The 18,645-nt window shown below is 33.6% G+C and overlaps 1 protein-coding gene and 1 long non-coding RNA gene across 2 annotated transcripts; both read right to left on the bottom strand.

Annotated features, from left to right (window-relative positions):
• Positions 1-3,954: 3,954 nt before the first annotated feature.
• Positions 3,955-8,289, bottom strand: LOC145161945 (uncharacterized). The gene is made up of 3 exons (XR_013738806.1): positions 7,946-8,289; positions 6,378-7,515; positions 3,955-4,480 (listed from the first exon to the last, which is right to left on the bottom strand). It is a non-coding gene; the product is annotated as an uncharacterized LOC145161945 (long non-coding RNA).
• A 2,467-nt stretch (positions 8,290-10,756) lies between these two features.
• On the bottom strand, positions 10,757-15,234 carry LOC145161929 (coatomer subunit epsilon-1-like). The gene is made up of 7 exons (XM_079081375.1): positions 14,962-15,234; positions 14,795-14,884; positions 13,966-14,117; positions 13,558-13,693; positions 12,011-12,166; positions 11,113-11,192; positions 10,757-11,030 (listed from the first exon to the last, which is right to left on the bottom strand). The coding sequence occupies exons 1-7, from the start codon at positions 15,124-15,126 to the stop codon at positions 10,940-10,942; spliced, it is 870 nt and encodes a 289-aa protein (XP_078937501.1). The 5' UTR covers positions 15,127-15,234; the 3' UTR covers positions 10,757-10,939.
• Positions 15,235-18,645: the final 3,411 nt, after the last annotated feature.

The raw sequence follows: 18,645 nt of genomic DNA, 5'->3' as shown, positions 1-18,645 counted from the left end.
TTTTATTGATCCTCGGGTGCAACGGGTATTTGATGGAATCCGGAATACCCATCCAAGCAACAATAGTGTGTTTTTCCCGCTAACCTTTCCAACATTTGATCAATGAAGGGAAGTGGGGAATGGTATTTCCGGGTTGAGGAATTGAGTCTTCTATAATCAATGCAAACTCTCCACCTGTTTTGCACATGGGTGGGGACTAACTCACCTTGGTCATTCTTTGTAACGGTTATACCTGTCTTCTTTGGTACAACTTGGATTGGGCTTACCCACTTGCTATCTGATATAGGATAGATCATCCCTGCATTCAACAACTTCAAAATCTCTTTTTTCACAACCTCCATCATTGGAGGGTTCAAACGCCTTTCAGCTTCTTGGGAAGGCTTGTAATCTTCTTCCATAAGGATCTTGTGCATGCAAAGCGAAGGACTTAGCCCTTTGATGTCGGCTATAGTCCACCCAATAGCTTCCTTATACTCCTTCAATGTGGTGACAAGCTCTTCTTCTTCTTTTGTTGATAACTTGGTGGAGATGATCACTGGCAAAGTCTCTTTGTCTCCAAGATACGCGTACTTAAGATGCTCGGGTAAAGTTTTGAGCTCCAATTCCGGTGCCTGCACACTAGAAGGAACAAGTTTCTCATTAGGCATTGGTAATTTCATCTTTGGAACATCAAACCTCATTTTCTTCTTTTGGTCCATGCAACATACAACTTCCAAAATCTCTTCATCAATTTTAAATTGCTTGGACAGTTTTTCCACTCCTTCCTTTTGAAGATTCCTGTCTAAAATGAGAGCTAACACATCGAGATTAGACAAATCAAAACACTCTTCGGTTAATGGTTCTATGACATCCACAAAATTCAAAGATGAAATATCACTTGGATATCTCATAGCATCATAGATGTTGAAATTTATCACTTCCCCATCAAATTTCATGGACAATGTACCATCATAAACATCAATCTTTGTCCTAGCTGTTTTCAAAAAGGGTCTTCCTAGAAGAATTGAACTCAAATTTGGTGAGTCGTCATCATCCATGTCAAGGACATAAAAATCTGTTAGAAATACTAACTCATTCACTTGGACTAACACATCTTCTAGCACACCTTTTGGATGTACTAAAGATCTATCAGCCAATTGAATGATGACCCCGGTCTTCTTCAATGTGCCAATATTTAAGATTTTGAAAATAGAATATGGAAAAACATTAATAGAAGCTCCTAGGTCTAGCATAGCTCGTGGAACATGAAGATTACCTAACTTGCAAGGAACCGTGAAAACACCCGGATCCTTACATTTTTGAGGTAATCTTTTCTGTAACACTGCAGATACATTTTCACCTACTTTGACAGTTTCATTCCCTTTCAATCTTTTCTTAGATGTGCATAATTCCTTAAGGAATTTAGCATACCTAGGGACTTGTTTTATGGCATCAATAAGAGGAATATTTACCTCAACCTTTCTGAACATCTCCATAATTTCATTGTCTTCCCTTTCACGCTTTGACTTGCTTAACCTTGTGGGAAATGGAGAAGGAGTGACTTTTGCTTCAATAGGAACTTGCTTTGAAGGTGTTTTTGACTTCTCTTCTTCTTTCTCTAGCCCCATTTCTTCTTCTTCTTCAATCATCTTAGGACCTTCATATTCTTTGTCATTTCTCAAAGTGATGGCACATGCACTATGATTTGGATTCTTTTCGGTTTGTGCGGGTAGTTTGCCTTGTGACTCCAATTTACTCACAGAAGTGGCGAGTTGAGTAAGTCTTGATACTCGCCTTGGTCTCATTTTGAAATGTTTGAGTACTTGTGGCTAAACTCTTGACAATGTCTTCCAAAGACATTCCCGATCCGCTTGAACTGCTTCCTTGTTGCATATTTTGAGGTTGGAATTGAGATTGATGAGGAGGTTGATTTGGCTGGAAATGTGGTTGATAATTTTGTTGATGATGCATTTGATTTTGAAATAGAGGTCTTGCTTGAAAAGATGGTGGCCTTGACTGAAAATTTGCATTGGGTTGGTGCCAATTTGGATTACTTCTTGGCTGAAAGTTTCCTTGCTGTTGACTTGAAAATCTCATAGCTTGAACCGGCTCCACATCTTCTTGTAACATTGGGCACATATCAGTGGGGTGTCCAACTTGTGTACAAATACCACAAGGTCTAATTGTTGGTGGTTGCACACCCTTGTCCTTTGCAAGCATCATCACTACTTTAGTCAACTCAGAAAGTTGACTTTCAATTTTTGGGGTAGAAATTTCTTTCACTCCTCTTGGTGCATCACTGTACCATTCTTCTTCTTGAATTGTATGCTTGGACTCTTCTGTCATGTTCTTGATAAGAGCTCTGATTTCTATCAGCTATTGATCCACCAATTGATGCATTGAGTAATCTCCCATCCCAAGATGACATTCCCTCACAAAAATATTGCAACAATTGATACTCTGAAATCCCATGTTTTGGACATCTTGAACACAACTTCTTGAACCGTTCCCAGTAAGTATGCAAGGCTTCTCTCTTTTGTTGCTTGATACCAATTATTTCTCTGCGTAAAGCTGAAGCTCTCATTTCTGGAAAATATTTATCCAAAAACATCCTTGCAAGTTCATTCCATGTTGTGACTGACCCCGGTGGTAAGTCATACAACCATTCCTTAGTTGAATCTTGTAAAGCAAAGGGGAATGCCCTTAACTTGATTTGATCTTCTGTAACTTCATGTGGCATCATACCCACACAAACAACATGAAATTCCTTAAGGAATTTATGTGGGTCTTCATTTTCAAGACCATGGAATGAGGGTAACAAATGGATGAGTCCAGACTTAAGTTCAAAGTTTATTGCTGCAGGGTAATTAATGCACAAAGGTTGTTGGGTGACATCTTGAGTGGCCCATTGTCTAAAAGTTTGTTCAGGTTGTGGATCTGGAGGATTTTGGCCATGGTTGTCTCCCATGGTAGGAGTAGCGATAAAGGTTTCAGATTCGGGTAAAGGTGAAGATGGTGGAGTGGTATTTTTGGATGTTGGTGAAGATGTGGTTGATGGATTTGATGAAGAAGCTCCGGATTGTTGTTTTTTTTAAAGTTTGGCTTGCTTCCTTCTTTGTTTTGCAGATTTCTCTATCTCCAAATCAACTGGTAAAGGTATGCATGTGCGAAAAGATCTTGGCATAAACAATTAGTACTACCGTATCCCCGGCAACGGCGCCAATTTGTTTGGTTGTCAAACCAATAAATAATGGGATATAATAATAACAATAAAACTCAAGTCACTACTACTTCATACACTAGAGATAGTATAGAGTAAGCAGGGTCGATCCACAGTAATACGGGACTTATTATTTAACCATATTCTCACACATCATACAAACAATATTAAAATGGGAGATTATGTTTGAACTCAAATTAAACTTCATAAATAAACAAGATTGATAACAAAATTCAGTAAAAGAAATACATTTCCGATTTTGATTCTTATACATGTATTATGTTGTAAAGTGTAATATGACTGTGATTCATGTTCAATCTAGGTTACTAATTTAGATACTAATAAACTCTAATATCCAAGTTAACAAAAGTGTTTTATGCAAAACATGTTCTTCAAATAAAACTTCATGTAATTGATTCAATTCAAATAAGCTCTTTCATCAAATCATTAAATAACATTAAGTTCTTGCAACAATTATCAACAATGTTCAACATTCCTCATGAGCTTGGGATTATGAACATTTAATCTTTGATTACACTTATTTTGATCTAATTACAACCAATCAAGTGCATGTTACTAACATCAAATCATAAAACATATACGAATTTTACAATTTGATTAACTAGATTGATAAGAACCCTAATTCATTGATCAAGTGAAAAAGAAAATCAATCAAACACATAATTAAGATCAAATCAAAGATTACTAGATGTTAAACATAAGTCAAGTGTAAATTACAACCTAACAACAAATACTTAAGAATTCAGAATCATAAATGATAAAGAAATCAGCCACACATGTCTAAGTTAAACTACAAATTCAACAAGTTTGATCTTCAATTTGACTTACAAAATGCAAATTAAAGTGTTTCCAAATGTTAATCCACTTCGAAACTCTCCCAAAATCGCTTTTTTCTACTCCCAAAGTCAACTTAACTTCTTAAGGAACCGGATGCCTCTTTTTACAAAGGAATGAAACTGTTTTAAAACTGACGACACGTTTACACGGCCCGTGTAAACTAACACTGACCATTTACACGGCCGTGTAAACACAAGAAGTAAATTGCTCAAATCGGCCAGGCCTTCGAAGTATACTGCTCATGAGTATGCGTTTACACGGCCCGTGTAAACTTAAGGCTTTCATTTACACGGCCGTGTAAACCTCTGTAAAGCCAAAATCTTTATTTTCTTGAAATCTCCCTCCTCAATGCTCCAATAGTCCTGAAACTTTGTCCGCAACTCTTATTTACCTCCTTCAACAACATCCTACCTCCAAAAGTCCCTGAAATATCACAAAAATGTGTGAATGAAATTGCTTTATGAAAAATCCCGAAAAATATGCAAAATGCATGAGTTTAAACCTAAATGCAATGCACTTTTATGGATTAAAACTACAAAATGGATGCATGAAATGCACCTAACAAATCTCCCCAAGCTTGAACCTTTCTTGTCCTCAAGAAAGAACAAGAAAATTTAAACTAGAGAAAATAAAATAAAAGAGAAGAAAAGAAATTCAAAGTTAAAACTTTTTGAAACTTAGTGCAAGAAATCAAAATAAACATGAAAAAGATCCAACCCAATTAACCTTGTTTTGTACCATAGTTAAGAATGTACCTGTCGTGCCTTGAGTCAACTTGGTTTTAGTCTCAAAATATTATATAACAATAGAAATAAGACTTTGGCCACTCCCTAATGCAACTCAACAGAATCAAAGATCACAACACTTATTCCCTTTCAATATCATCAAATCAATTAATGGAACAAATTATGGTCTTACTCTCGTGAAATTGTATGTGACAAAACATGCTCAATCATCTTTGTTTCATAAAATATAACAATGACCGATTTCAGCTATTTGTTTATTAACAACAATCTTTTTCTGAAAAATCTTTTCAAAAAATTCCATAATATTTACCCAGATTGGTTAGAAACTCCAAACCACTTACACCAGTCAAAGTAGTTAACATTCAGCCCTAATGTCATAAGTTCAAGTCCAAGTCCAAAGGAATCTTTTGGCAGCCAAGCATTTTTCCTAAACATATTATTCAATTAACTATAAATACAAATATGTACAAACTTCCTAATTACATTTTTCTACAAATAAAGATCATGGCTTTCTTTGAAATCCGTGTAACGGGCTTCCAACCAACCTTAGTGTGCTAGATTTAAAGAGATCCCTCAGTTTTACTTGCCCGAACCTCCAAGGCCACAGATTAGCTTTATTTGCTATTATTAAGTTCATGACTTTCTATGAAACCTGTGTAGCGAACTTTCAACTCAATGAGTCACAAACAATTTAGCTTTAGGCAATTAGGTGTAAAACACCCCTCAGAGTTTACTTGTTCGAGTCCCAAAGGTCACAGATTAACTTAATAATATTTTTTTATTTTTACTTATTTATTTTTTTTATTTTTTTTATTTTGTTTTTTTTTAACTAAGATAACGCATAACACTCTTATTAATTTATTTGCTATGCCTATTTCTTTATATTTTCGTCCTTCACTTTTTTATTATGGGACATCTCACGGTTTATTACCGTGAGAGGCTTCTAGACATTTTTCGGGGGACTGAAGTCAACACGCAAAGACCCATAAGTATAGTTAGAAACTATGTCCCCAAGCAGGGTATATAAAAGGGAATGAGTAGAAATGACTTTTTAGAGTGCTGGAAGGCTCGGTACACTTAGATTTTTTTTTTATTCTTTTTATGATTTCTTGAATTTGACATTTTAAGTTCAATTGAGCACTCACTACTCATAAGACCGGTCACGTGACCCAAAGATTGACTCATACCTGCTGTCATGCTCCAATGTTGACAATCTTCTCACTTTCTGTTTTGCACAAGTAGCTTTGGGAGGTGTGTTCGTGTGCGATTAGCTTGATTTTAGATTTTCAATAAAAAGAGCAAGTCTAATCTCAAGGCATACGACTCACTTACCAGCTCAACTGTTTTGATAAGATTCGGCTGCTTGGGATTGAATCAAATTTTTGTTTAAAACAAGACAATGAATGCAATGCAAAAATTTAGATGCAAAATACAAAAATATTATAGATAAAATAGAAAGAAAATCTTTTTGGATTTTGAAAAATTTTCTATGCAAAAAAAATGAAAAAAAAAATAATAATGATGAAAAAGAAAAATAATGCAATGCAATATGTACAAAATTACATGCAACCTACATGCAACGGGATTTATGCATGGATGGATGCCCCTCCCCAAACTTAAAATAAGCATCGTCCTCGATGCTTGGAGAGAGGCACAGCCGGCCTATTGAGGGTCGGGTGGAGGATATGGTGGGATCTGTGAAGGATGATAATCAGTAGGATAATATGGAGGCCACTAGGGTTGGGATGATGATGACTGCTGCTGCTGTGTGGGAAGCACAAGTACTCGGTGGATATCGCTCAGCAAGTGATCAATGTTGCGGTTATGCTGCTCTTGAGCTACCCATCGCTGATCCTGCTCAGCCCACCGCAGCTCTTGCTGGGCCCAACGCTCTTCTTGAAGGTTACGGTAGTCCTGAAATTCGGAAGTGATTTCAGCAACACCCGTGTAAACCTCTCCTACTTCCTACTGGAGGCTCGTGTAATGGTGATTTAAGCGTGTAAACTCGTCCATGTAAAGGTTGTGTTCAGGAAAAGGAATGGGGCGAGATGAGCTATAAGCACTTGCAGTTGGAGCAGGAGGAGGAGTGGTTGGAGGTCTACGATCTACAGTAACACCCAAGTTGGATTGGAGACGCCAATTGGTAGATTGGATGTCATTGGCCAAAGTGAGTATCTTCTTATTTCGCCTTTCAATCCGTAGATACTCTTTTCCATCTACGGTCCAATGAACATCCCCATTGGGAAGGCGGTGAAAAAGGTGCATGGTCTCCATAACATCAACTGAGAGACGAGTACGGCCCGTGATTATATCTGTTGGGTTGTTGGGTAAGTGGAGGCCAAGATGTTCAGCTATAATAGAAACCATGCCTCCACAATGAAGTTGCTCACCATTGCTCAAGGCATTTCTGAGCATTTTCTGAATTACCCAACACCCAAAGTGAGGAATCTCATCGGGCTTGTTAATCATGCACCATAAAACTTCTCATTCTTTCTTGTTCGTCTTGCTAATCTCTTCTTGAGGAAATAAGAGAAAAACAATGACCCTGTGGGTGACCTTCAGAACCGGATGAATAATTTTAGAAGTTTTTGCTGTGCCTGACTGAAACTCGTCTTCACAAGAGATGCTTTTCCAAAACTTTCCGTAGCTTTGCTCAAACGTAATATTTTCCTGCCTTTTGCTGTATACACATCCCTTGTTTCTTTAGGAGCACTAATAATATCACAAAGGATGTCAGCATGAATTTGATGAGATTGATTGAACAAACGGAAAGTAAGGATATGTGTTTGGTAGTCAAAATTGATTGATAACAAGAGTTCCAATATTGATGTTTGATAACTTATTGCATGTAGATTCAATAAACCTTCTTGAAGAGTTTGTGGACACATTTATAGATATGTATTATAGATATGTAGGTCCTTAAGGGTTTGGATGTCCACAAACGTATAAAATTAAAAATAAAATAAGATTGATTCACTTTGTATTTTGAATTTAACCAAATTGTAAAGTCGTTTTTTTAAGAATATATAACCAAATTCTATATATCGGCTATAATTAATTTTATATACTAAATTCAATCTTCAAATCATATACCAACAATCGGCATTATCTTAAAAATTAGTAAAGCGCAAAAAGATAATACCTTTTAAACAGAGAAATCGGGGATGAAGAACTTCACAACGAGTTGGAAAAACCATTTCCTCAACTAAATCCAGCGAGAACAATATACGCATGTCGAATTCAACCACAAAATCAACTATTCCAACTTCCATGTTCATTAATAAGCGACTTCCATTATATGATTTGCAGAAACGAATAAGAATTTGAAAAGGTTCGTAGAGAAATGCAAAACTGAAGTTGATTTAGTTGCTGGCATGCAGACTAAGAGCACTTTCACGGAAGAATGATCTAGCAGCTCATAACATCCATGGCGGCGACGACAGAAGCCCTAAATCGATAAGTGCTTTTGAAGGGAGAGTGTGGGTAAATAATGATTGAAGTGAACCATTTAAGGTTAAAACATACGAAATTACATATTCACCCCCCATGAAAAATTTGTCCGACACTAAATGCAAAAGTAACACCGGATTTACTATTAGTTCATGTTATATATCTTGATCGGCCATTTTTATTTAGTCCTTGTATATAGAATTGATAAAATGATTTGTTATGTAATAAATAAAAATATCTATTGATAGTTTAACAATAAATAATGAATTGTATTACAAGTTATATATGGAAAAAAATAAGGACCTGTTTTATAAATTTTTAATGTAATATTATAATACTTGACAAAATAAAGAACAAATAAATAAAAGATATGGAATGTTTATACTTAAATTTGCAAATAAAACGGTTAATGTTTATCAAAATATATCCAACATAGGCGATAAAGAAAATGAGATGTAGTTGTTTGATGTTATAAAAAAATTTGTAAATAATTATAAGAAAACTTTAAAAGCAATACAACTTCTCTGGTATTGATGGTTGTAGAAAATAATTGTTGCAAGTGGACAGATCCATACAATATATATATATATATATATATATATATATATATATATATATATATATTTGAGACCATATATATTTTATAAGACATGGAGACACAATCTTAACTACTCATTTTGGAAATAAAAAAATTTAAAAAATTATAAATTGCAAAATAAAAGAAATATTATTTTTGTTACTTAATTTATCAAAAAAAAGTAAAAAAAATATTAAATAAAAAAATTACCATTTTTTTTAAATATAAGTGAAATACTATAATAGAATATTACAGTGTATATAATCAAATCGAATGAATGTTAGAATATTCTAATATTCTACTAAAATTGGTAGATATGTTAAAATTCTATTATTCTACTTGAATTGTTAGATTTGTTAGAATATTCTAATATTCTATTAGAATTTAATATTTTAGTAGAATATTCTACCATTCTAAAAATTCGATGTGAATATTTACAACATAATATTATATTAGAATATTTCACTTATATTTTGAAAAATACGGTATTTTTTTAATTTTATTTTATTTTTTTATATATTTTTTTTGGATAAACTAAATGATGAAAATAATATTAAAAAAAAAATTTCGAAAATTTTCATTTATTTTGTATTTTAAAAATAATTTTTTATCTCTAAAATGAATTGCTATGATTGAGTCCTCATGTCTTACAAAATATGATGGTTTCACATGAACCTAACACTATATATATATATATATATATATATATATATATATATATATATATATTGCAAAAAATCCGGTTTTAGAGGTCAAGCCTGGTTTTTATTGATTTTAAGGTGTTCAACTAATTTGGTTGAACATAGTTTTTTGTAAACCAGTCGGTTTGATTCGACCCGACACAATGGGTGAAGTTAGGTTACTCGACTTTACTTAATTTGGGAGCCACTTGTTTTTTATTCTAGATTCGCCAATATATATGTATGTATGTATTGTATGTATGTATGTATACATGAATGCTTGCATGTGTGTATTTATATGATTAAGTAGTAAATAGTATAATAATGTCAAACAATATTATTATTCTTTTTATAACGGAACGGTTTAAAGGATGTGGGGTTGGATTTTGGAAGGCTTTTGCGATTGAAAAGCTTGTTACAAATTTAAATAATATGTCGTTGCTATGTCACAATGCATGCTCTTTTACAAGACTTAAATAACATGAGGTCGTACATAACATGCCTTTTCAGAGCCGGTTTATATATAGATAACCTTAAATTAATATAAATACGAGAAGCAACATTTATATATTTCACTATTATGTTACAATCATTTTTCTAAGTGACTAATTAATTTAAACTATGTTTATTACACAGAAGTAAAGAACAACACATGTTAGGATCGAATTTATTGTCCGCATGGATTTAACAAGTTTAAGGGTATATTTGTCAATGAGCTTTTTGAGCCTTTTTAACATTTAGGTTTAAAGAAAAAAAAAAACAATTGAATTAAAGAAAATCTTCTTTCCGGAATTCAAACTTTATTTTAAACAAAAACACTTATAATCTAAAAATTACTTTGAGTAGCTTTTAGCTTTTGGTTTTTGTTTATAAAATTATTCACATATTTTAAAAGCTTACATCTACTTTTATCAAACATTTTATATAAATAACATATTTTACATTTTATATAAATAACATATTTTCAACTACAACATAGTTTTGACATATCCAAACATGCCAAAACTATTTATCTTTTGCAATTTTCTTCCACCAAAAAATATATGATCAAGACTTGCGATTAATATCTTGTTTATGTAAAAAGACACAAATGCCCTAATCCTCATAATCAAAAATAGCTTCACGTTCAATCCAATCCAATAATGTAGCCTAATATTGATAGTAAGATTCATTTGATTCAGTTCCATGAAGGCCTTCATGCATGATGTTTTTAGCCTTCTACATTTATATTTTTCATAACCCAAAGTCACAAACATAAGTAATATTTAAAAGTATTGTCACTAACAACAATAAAAGGGCTTCTAGATTATTCAACCAACAAATAAAAAAAAAAATTAACAAGAGTCTTCCAACAAAATCATTTTAACAATCAAACAAAACAGCTAAGTCTTTAATATTTAAAACATATTCATATTCATATTTTCGCATCTTAAACGGTTTGTACTGCTCTGTCAAAACTTTCCTCTGCAGCTGATCCACGTTTGATTAGCATGTGCTCTGGATGCGACAGTTTCAACTGGCTGAAAAAACAAACACATCAAAATATTATTTAAATATTTTATATATATCCAGACAACACAACTGACAACAGTCAACACTTACCTTAAAAATCGCGAAGAAGGTTTTCCAAGATGAAGACTGCATACAACCAGATTAGCTAGAGTTTCCGGATCCTTTGCATCCTATATCAACATCAAAGGCATCAAGACCTCATATACTTACTTTCAATATATTCATGATTATAATTTAGGGAAATTGTCGGAAAAGTCCCAATATTTTGGAAAAAGTAACGATTAAGTCCCAAAAAAGAAATTTGAACAGAAATGTCCTGATTATTTAATTTTACACGATAATATGTCATTTCCTGTTAAAAGAAAAAAAAGGACTTTTTCGTTAATTTGAGCAAAAAAATAAATAATCAGGACTTTTATGTTTAACAAACTTTTTTTGGGACTTAATCGTTATTTTTCTGACAATTTCCCTATAATTTATAACCAATGACCTGAGATTTTGCTATAATCTGGAATTTTCGTAAAGCAGGTTGATATTTGACAAAACTACAAAAATGGCCCCTATGGTTGTAAAAAATATGTGATTTTGGTCCAAAAACGGTTGGTGGTACATCAATGGTCCAATTTTGGATACCCTGTGTGGTTTTGGTCCATATCTCGTTAACTTTTTGAAAATGACAATTTTACCCTCGGGAACCATTTCTGCAGTTGTCTTTTTACCAAACTACAAGGACCATTTATGCAATGGTCCTTGTAGTTTGGTAAAAAGACAACTGCAGAAATGGTCCATGAGGGTAAAACCGTAAAATTGTCATTTTCAAAAAGTTAACGAGATAGGAACCAAAACCACACAGGGTATCCAAAATCGGACCACTGATACACCCCAAACGTTTTTGGACCAAAACCACATACTTTTAACAACCACAGGGACCATTTTTTAAAGTAATTTTGTCTTGATATTATGATTTAATTTTAAAGTATTTTTTTACCTTGTTGAGTGCTTCGAGTAGAAATGATTCAGCTTCATCAAAGTTACCCATGTGCATGCAACACACAGCTTTCCCATTGAGGATCAAACTTGTCATTTGGTACTTCTCAGAGAAGTCTTGGAAGATCAGATATGCTTCTTGTATCTTTGAACCTCCCTTTTATAAAAAAATAATAATAATAATAATTACACATACGAATAAAGTAATTGTAGCTTAATATAAGGGTTTTATGCAGAAAAGTCCCATTATTTTGTGAAATATTTTGATAAAGTCCTAATTTTTTTTTTTTTTTTGAATAGAAAAGTCTCAATTATTTAACATTTTGCCTAAGTTAACAAAAAAGTCCTTTGTTTTTTTTTAAGAGGAAATGACAGATTATGTGATTTTCCCAAAATAATCGGACTTTTCTCTTAAAAAAAAACATTTAGGACTCTATAAAAGTTTTTCACAAAATAATGAGACTTTTCTGCATAAAACCCTTTAATATAAAGGGTTAATCTCATAAAAGACTTTATATTTTGTGTTTATTCCGGATTAAACCTCAAGTTTATTTTTTGCCTAAAAAAGGCCTTGTATTTTTTCTATTTTTCCGAAAAAGCCTTCAACTTTGTATTTTTTTCCGAAAAAAACACTCAACATTCTAAATACTTCCAAATAAACCCTCAACTTTTTTAGTTTTTTTCGAAAAAGCCCTCACATTTTACAATTTTTTTTTGGGTTAATCTAAAAAAAGACCTTGTATTTTGTGTTTTTTCCGGATTAAACCTCAAATTTATTTTTTACCTGAAAAAGACCTTGTACTTTTTTCATTTTTTCCGATCTGGCCCTTTTCGTCATTTTTTTCCGAAAAAAATTGTAAAATGAGAGGGTTTTTTTCGAGAAAAACTTAAAAAGTTGAGGGTTTATTTGGAAGCATTTAGAAGGTTGAGGGTTTTTTTTTGGAAAAAGAAGACAAATTTGAGGGCTTTTTTGGAAAAAATGAAAAAATACAAGGTCTTTTTCAGTCAAAAAATAAATTTAAGGTTTAATCTGGAAAAAAAGACAAAATATAAGGTCTTTTTTGAGATTATAACCCAAAAAAAAATTGTAAAATGTGGGTTTTTTCGAGAAAAATTAAAAAAGTTGAGAGTTTATTTGGAAGCATTTAGAAGGTTGAGGGTTTTTTCGGAAAAAATGAAAAAATACAAGGTCTTTTTCAGGCAAAAAATAAACTTGAGGTTTAATCTAGAAAAAACACAATATATAAGGTCTTTTATGAGATTAACCCTGATATAAATACACTTTCATAAACTGGTTTTACATCATCCTACTTTTGTTTCTTCTTATTACAGAATTTTACTTTGAAAAAACTATCCATTTATAACAATGTTATACAACTACAAAGCATATTTCAGGGATATAATTGGATGAGTTTTCAAAGTATAATATGCTTTAGTTTGCTGAGCTTTGGCTCTTTCAAAAAAAAAAAAAAGTATAATATGCTATAAATATAATACACTGATAAATGAAAGTAAGTTGCTATTTCTTGAAAGAAGAAAATTGCATACCACAGCTAAATTTAGCCAAGCAGTAGCAAGTTGAGTTAGAGTGTGATCCTCATCAATCTGTTGCATGACTCTCAATTGTTTCTCAGCATAATCTGATCTGTGCATCTTGAGAAAAATTTGGACATTCAAGGCATTCCTGAAAGCAGAAAAAAAAAATCAGTTCTTGATTACAAATAGTCTTAAAGGAAAATATGATGTAATTGGAATACAACTAAAAGACATTGATAGTATTTAGGGCTAAATGCAAGAAATGGAAACAAAGTTTTATTGATTTGTATACAAATTATAGTAGTGATAATTGCTTTGTATTTAGATGATATTGTATTTAGATGAATCATTATATAGTGATAAAATTGTAATACAGTATAAAAAGATCAGTAAACAGTAAGAGTAAGAGTGAGACTTAACAGTTCCATGGTTCCCCCAACATTTGTGTACTTCAGAGCCTCGTTATAATCCTGTTCATGCATGAAAATGATCCCAGCAATAAGCCTGAGAATAGGGTTGTTCCCAATGGCTGGATCATCCAACCATTCCCTTATGCTTGAAATTGCAGTTTCCTATAAAATCCAAATCCATATGTAAAAAAATGAATACATAAATTGATCATTCAATTCATCAAAACAGCTAGAAAATACGCATACACTAACTTAATGCAAACTACTTAGTACTTCATTTGCATAACCAATCTCTTTACTTTGTTTTTCTCATTTCTTGATATGAATAAAGAATCTTAATCCTATTAGATCTTACCACTATGATTCTGCATATGTATATCACTAACCACAATTCATGAGTAAACAGAACACCAATAAGAGCAAAGCATATTGTGTGAATGCCAATTTGGTACTAGCAAAGTAACAACATATCCTCAAGTTAGCCTCTTCACTAACATTTAATTGATAAACACACTGGATTCTATAACAAATAATACTAGAAATAAACACTGCTAGAGTTACATATCTAGTGAATTCAATACCTACTTTGATTTTCAGTCATTTGTTTGACATTCAAAACCAGTGTGTGACCGATTTGGGGGAGAATTAAACAGAGTATTACAGATCACGACATGATGAGAGCTATGAAGTATGATTCAAGCAATTTTACATTAGAATAATGTGCTTGATAGGGTTTTTTTACCTTAACAGGTAAACGCAGACCGTTAGCTAACGTAAATCCTAATTACATATTTCTCGATTCGAAATTACTAACGAGATCGATCGAAGGGAAACTTCACCTTATTGTCGGTGCTCAAAAGGTACAACGCGAGCAATTTCACGGCTTGGAGAGGCGTTGCCGCAGATGAATCGACCTCGTTAACCACAAGCTGTTGAGATCGAGAAAACCTATAGATCAGATCAAAAATCACGATTGACTAAAGAAAGGGGAACAGTGATAATTTACTTGGTAGCTTCCAAGTGCAATGTAGGATCTGTAAATGAGGCAGTCTCTTTCGATTGCATCCTCTTCTTTGAGATTTTGGACATCGCCGCTGTTTATGGCAGCTTGATATGCTCCCAAGTAAAAGTTATTTCTCAAGCCAAACAACAAATCTGGTGTTGCCGCCATTGTTAATAATATCTAGATCGGTGATAAACAGATCGGGAGAGAAGAGGAAGATACGTTTACAAGGGATCGCAGAATTTTGACGCTCACGCTGGTTTAACAGTCGCCCAGCGTCGATGGAGAAATTTATTTTAACCCGGTCACCGGTCTGAACCGGTGGGTGTTGTTTTTTTTTTCATTTATTTTAATTAAAAGACTGTTTAATAAGATAAATTTCATTTATTTTTACAAATTAGGTATGAGACCCATGTATTCCATGAGTTTATTTAAAAAAAATTAAATATGAAATTTTAACAATATGAGAAGTTTGAATTTATAAGAAAAATCAGAAAAAAATTAAATTATTAAAATTAATGAGACTTTAATACATTGAATACATTACATATATAAATCATTTCTAATAAATACCTTACATATATATTACCTTACATATTAAATGTGGAATTTTAATTTAATAAAATGAAAATTATAATAAAATGACAAGTGGAAAATAGAAAATTCAAAATTTCTAGAAATGTCATGTGTCCAAATGAATGAGAAGATGACATGTGGCAAAAAAAACCTTCATTTATTAAGAAGGATTTTTAATATTACTTAAATATTCTTATAAAATTTTAAATTACATATACGTCGTTCTACAACTATAAAATTTACATCTATATTCAAAGTAATATTTTAATTAGGATTAATTCAATTTAATATTGAAAATCTATCTAAAAATCAAAATCTCATATTACTAAACTATCATTCTCATATATTTCTTAAACTAGTAACCCCTGACCCGTATAAAGTAAATGTTGTCGCCATTGGAGAACTATAGCCATAGCTACTCCCATTATCTTACACATTGCGTTCTTTAAACTTATTCTTATGAATTCGATTGACTAGTTTGTACCTTTCTAATTCAATTGGGCACTGAATTCGAAATTCATGTTCGTAATTTGTTCAAGTGATGATGGAAGATATGTACTAAGTGTTTAATTGTTATCGAATTTGAGTTCTTTATTCGTATTTATTTTAAAATGAAGTTAGTTTTTGGATTTGGAGTAACAGAATTTCAGCTTTATGTCTTCGATGTATATGATTTTAAACAGTCAATTGTTACATATTTAGGTTGAATTGCTTCCTTTTGTTAATTTATTACTAAAGCTTAGTCTCTCCGTCCAACTCATTCATGGGAATGTTATCTTTTTTGAACTTATCTCATTTTCTTATTATCACTTGCACAAATCCATACATAGTTTAATATTTTTTTAACATAAATTAAGTGTTTCTTTTTACTGTTCTTTTTGGATATTGTTGGTGGGCTTTTGGTGTAATAGGTTAGTAACATCTCGCTTTCCGAAGAAGGTGGGCCAAGACTTAAGGAATCAAATAAGGATTTTTGGAGCAGACCCTCAACCACGACATGAGGCTTGGATGCCCACGACGTGTCATAATACTTATCAAACACGCATTTTCGAGGGCCACCATGACGTGAAAATGGATGGCCACGACACGACGCCTGTTCAGGCCCACACCCACGTATTTTTTGGGGCTTAACCCATATTTAAGCATCTTAACCCCCATTTTAGGTCATATTCTTCAGCCTCCATCCCTTCATTTCGAAACACTAGCCTCTCTTCCATGGAAATGAGTGTGGTGGCTATATCTTGAGGTTGTTTTCTTCACTTGGTGAAACTTGAAGAAGAAGAAGGTGGTTCATTTTGGTGCAAGGAAGCAACGAGCAAGCTTGGATCCAAGATCTTCTTCATATTTCTGAGTTATTGGAGGTATAAAGTTCATATATTGACCTTTGTGTATCTTGTTTGATGTTTGGGCCCATTTTTGGATGTTTTGGTCCCATTCTTGAGTGTTATTGGAGTTTGAGGAACTCCAGAGTTTGATGTGGTGCTCATTTGGTCATGAACTTCTGCTAGTGAAAAAAAGGTCTTAACTTGAGTGTTCTTAGCCCTATGTTTGAGTTTGGTCACATTAAGGACTTAATGGACTTAGGGTTTAAGATCTTGTCTTATGGTGAGGTCCTAATGGATAAAGTTGGAAACTTTATCCATTAACTCAGTATGGAGAAGTAGATCTGGAAGTATGAGCTTAGATCTAAAAGTATTAAGCTCTTATTGAGAAAGTGGTGATTTTTTAGTGGCCACGGTGTGGCGAGGGTAGCCACGGCGTGGCGAAGTCAAAAATCGCGACTGCCTTGTTTTGGCATTGCCATGGTGTGGCCAAGGAGGACCACAACGTGGCGTTGACTTTAACCGAGTTTGACGTGGCAATGACTTTTGGACCAAGTTTGACTTTGGGTCAAACTTGAGGGTTTTGGATTATTTATTAAGAATCCATTTGGTTTTGGTGATAGTGGATTCACGGGAGCAAGAAGTACAGAAGATGATCATATCTGTAACACTCGGTTTCGAATTGCATCATTATTCGGGGCCATGACCCGATCATCAGTTATCATAAGGCTTCGGGCCTTGAGAGAAGAGAGAATTAGCCCTTTTTGGATGTGGATATTATATATTATGTGATCCGAGTATTCGGTTGTGTTTCAGAGCCCAAGGGTATAACCGTTAATTGGCAGTTCAGTCCTTTATGAATTTTGGGTTTTGTCGGCAAGTCTTAAGGCGAGGATGGGTTGATAGAAGTGTAGAGATTCTCGTTACCTTTCCATGGATATAAAGAACGTCGAAAATGGACCTAGAACAAAGGAGTTATGGTCGATTGAAGTTGAAGTGTTTTGGAGCTTTGTCTAGTACGTGGGGTGTACTCATTGAGTACATAGGGCGTAGTGGGAGTTATGATAACAAATGCCATTTGAGTACATAGGGCGTACTCAGGAGTATGCAGGGCGTACTCCCTTCAGCTAGAAACCCTAATTTTTGGGGTTTTACCCCTATTTAAGCTCATTATGTTTTTGGGGCCTTACCTTTTATCAGCCTCCATACCTCCTAAACCCTAATCTCGACCCCTAGCCACCATCTTTGAGTTCATAATCTCTTATGAGGAATCTTGGTGTGTTCTTGTGTATTTGAAGAGATTGAAGGTGATTGAAGACTCATTCCTTGGAGTGGAGCTTAGAGATATAGAGTTAGCATCTTCATTTCGATCCATCTGAGGTATAAAGTTCTTAGGTTGACAAATCCTGGTGTAGATCTAGTTTGGGTTTGTTTATGGCTTATTTTGGCCCCTTTTGGTTGGTCCTTGTGAGTAAAGGTTGTTTCAGAAGCTTAGCCCTTAGATTTGGACGTTTTATGGGTCCCGTATGCATAAAAATGCAAGCTTTATGGTGTATCTTGACCCATGCATGTTTTAAGACCTTTGTTAAGCTCTTTTTGAGCTCTTGAGCCCCATTAATCCATGCATGCACGTAAAGTTGCCAACTATATGTGATAAGTCATCTTTAGGGACAATATTTGAGAGTTTGGATGAAGGACTTAGCGGGTTAAGTGCTTAATCGAGTGACTTGGCACACTGGGGAGTATGTAGGGCGTACCTAGCTGGTACGTTGCGCGTACGAGCCCCAGA

Source organism: Lactuca virosa, chromosome 1 (assembly GCF_052849685.1).
Source record: "Lactuca virosa cultivar CGN04683 chromosome 1, Lactuca_virosa_CGN04683_v6, whole genome shotgun sequence".
NCBI lineage: Eukaryota > Viridiplantae > Streptophyta > Magnoliopsida > Asterales > Asteraceae > Lactuca > Lactuca virosa.
The sequence above is the reverse complement of the archived record's forward strand: the minus strand, read 5'-3'. Positions and strand labels throughout refer to the sequence as shown.

Excerpts from the sequence above, each read along its gene's own strand:
- LOC145161929 (XM_079081375.1), bottom strand. The coding sequence starts at position 15,126 with ATGGCGGCAACACCAGATTTGTTGTTTGGCTTGAGAAATAACTTTTAC. Across the intron at positions 14,118-14,794 it reads TTTTGAGCACCGACAATAAG|GAAACTGCAATTTCAAGCAT; the intron begins GTGAAGTTTCCC and ends TGGATTTTATAG. Across the intron at positions 11,031-11,112 it reads CCTTCTTCGCGATTTTTAAG|CCAGTTGAAACTGTCGCATC; the intron begins GTAAGTGTTGAC and ends TTGTTTTTTCAG.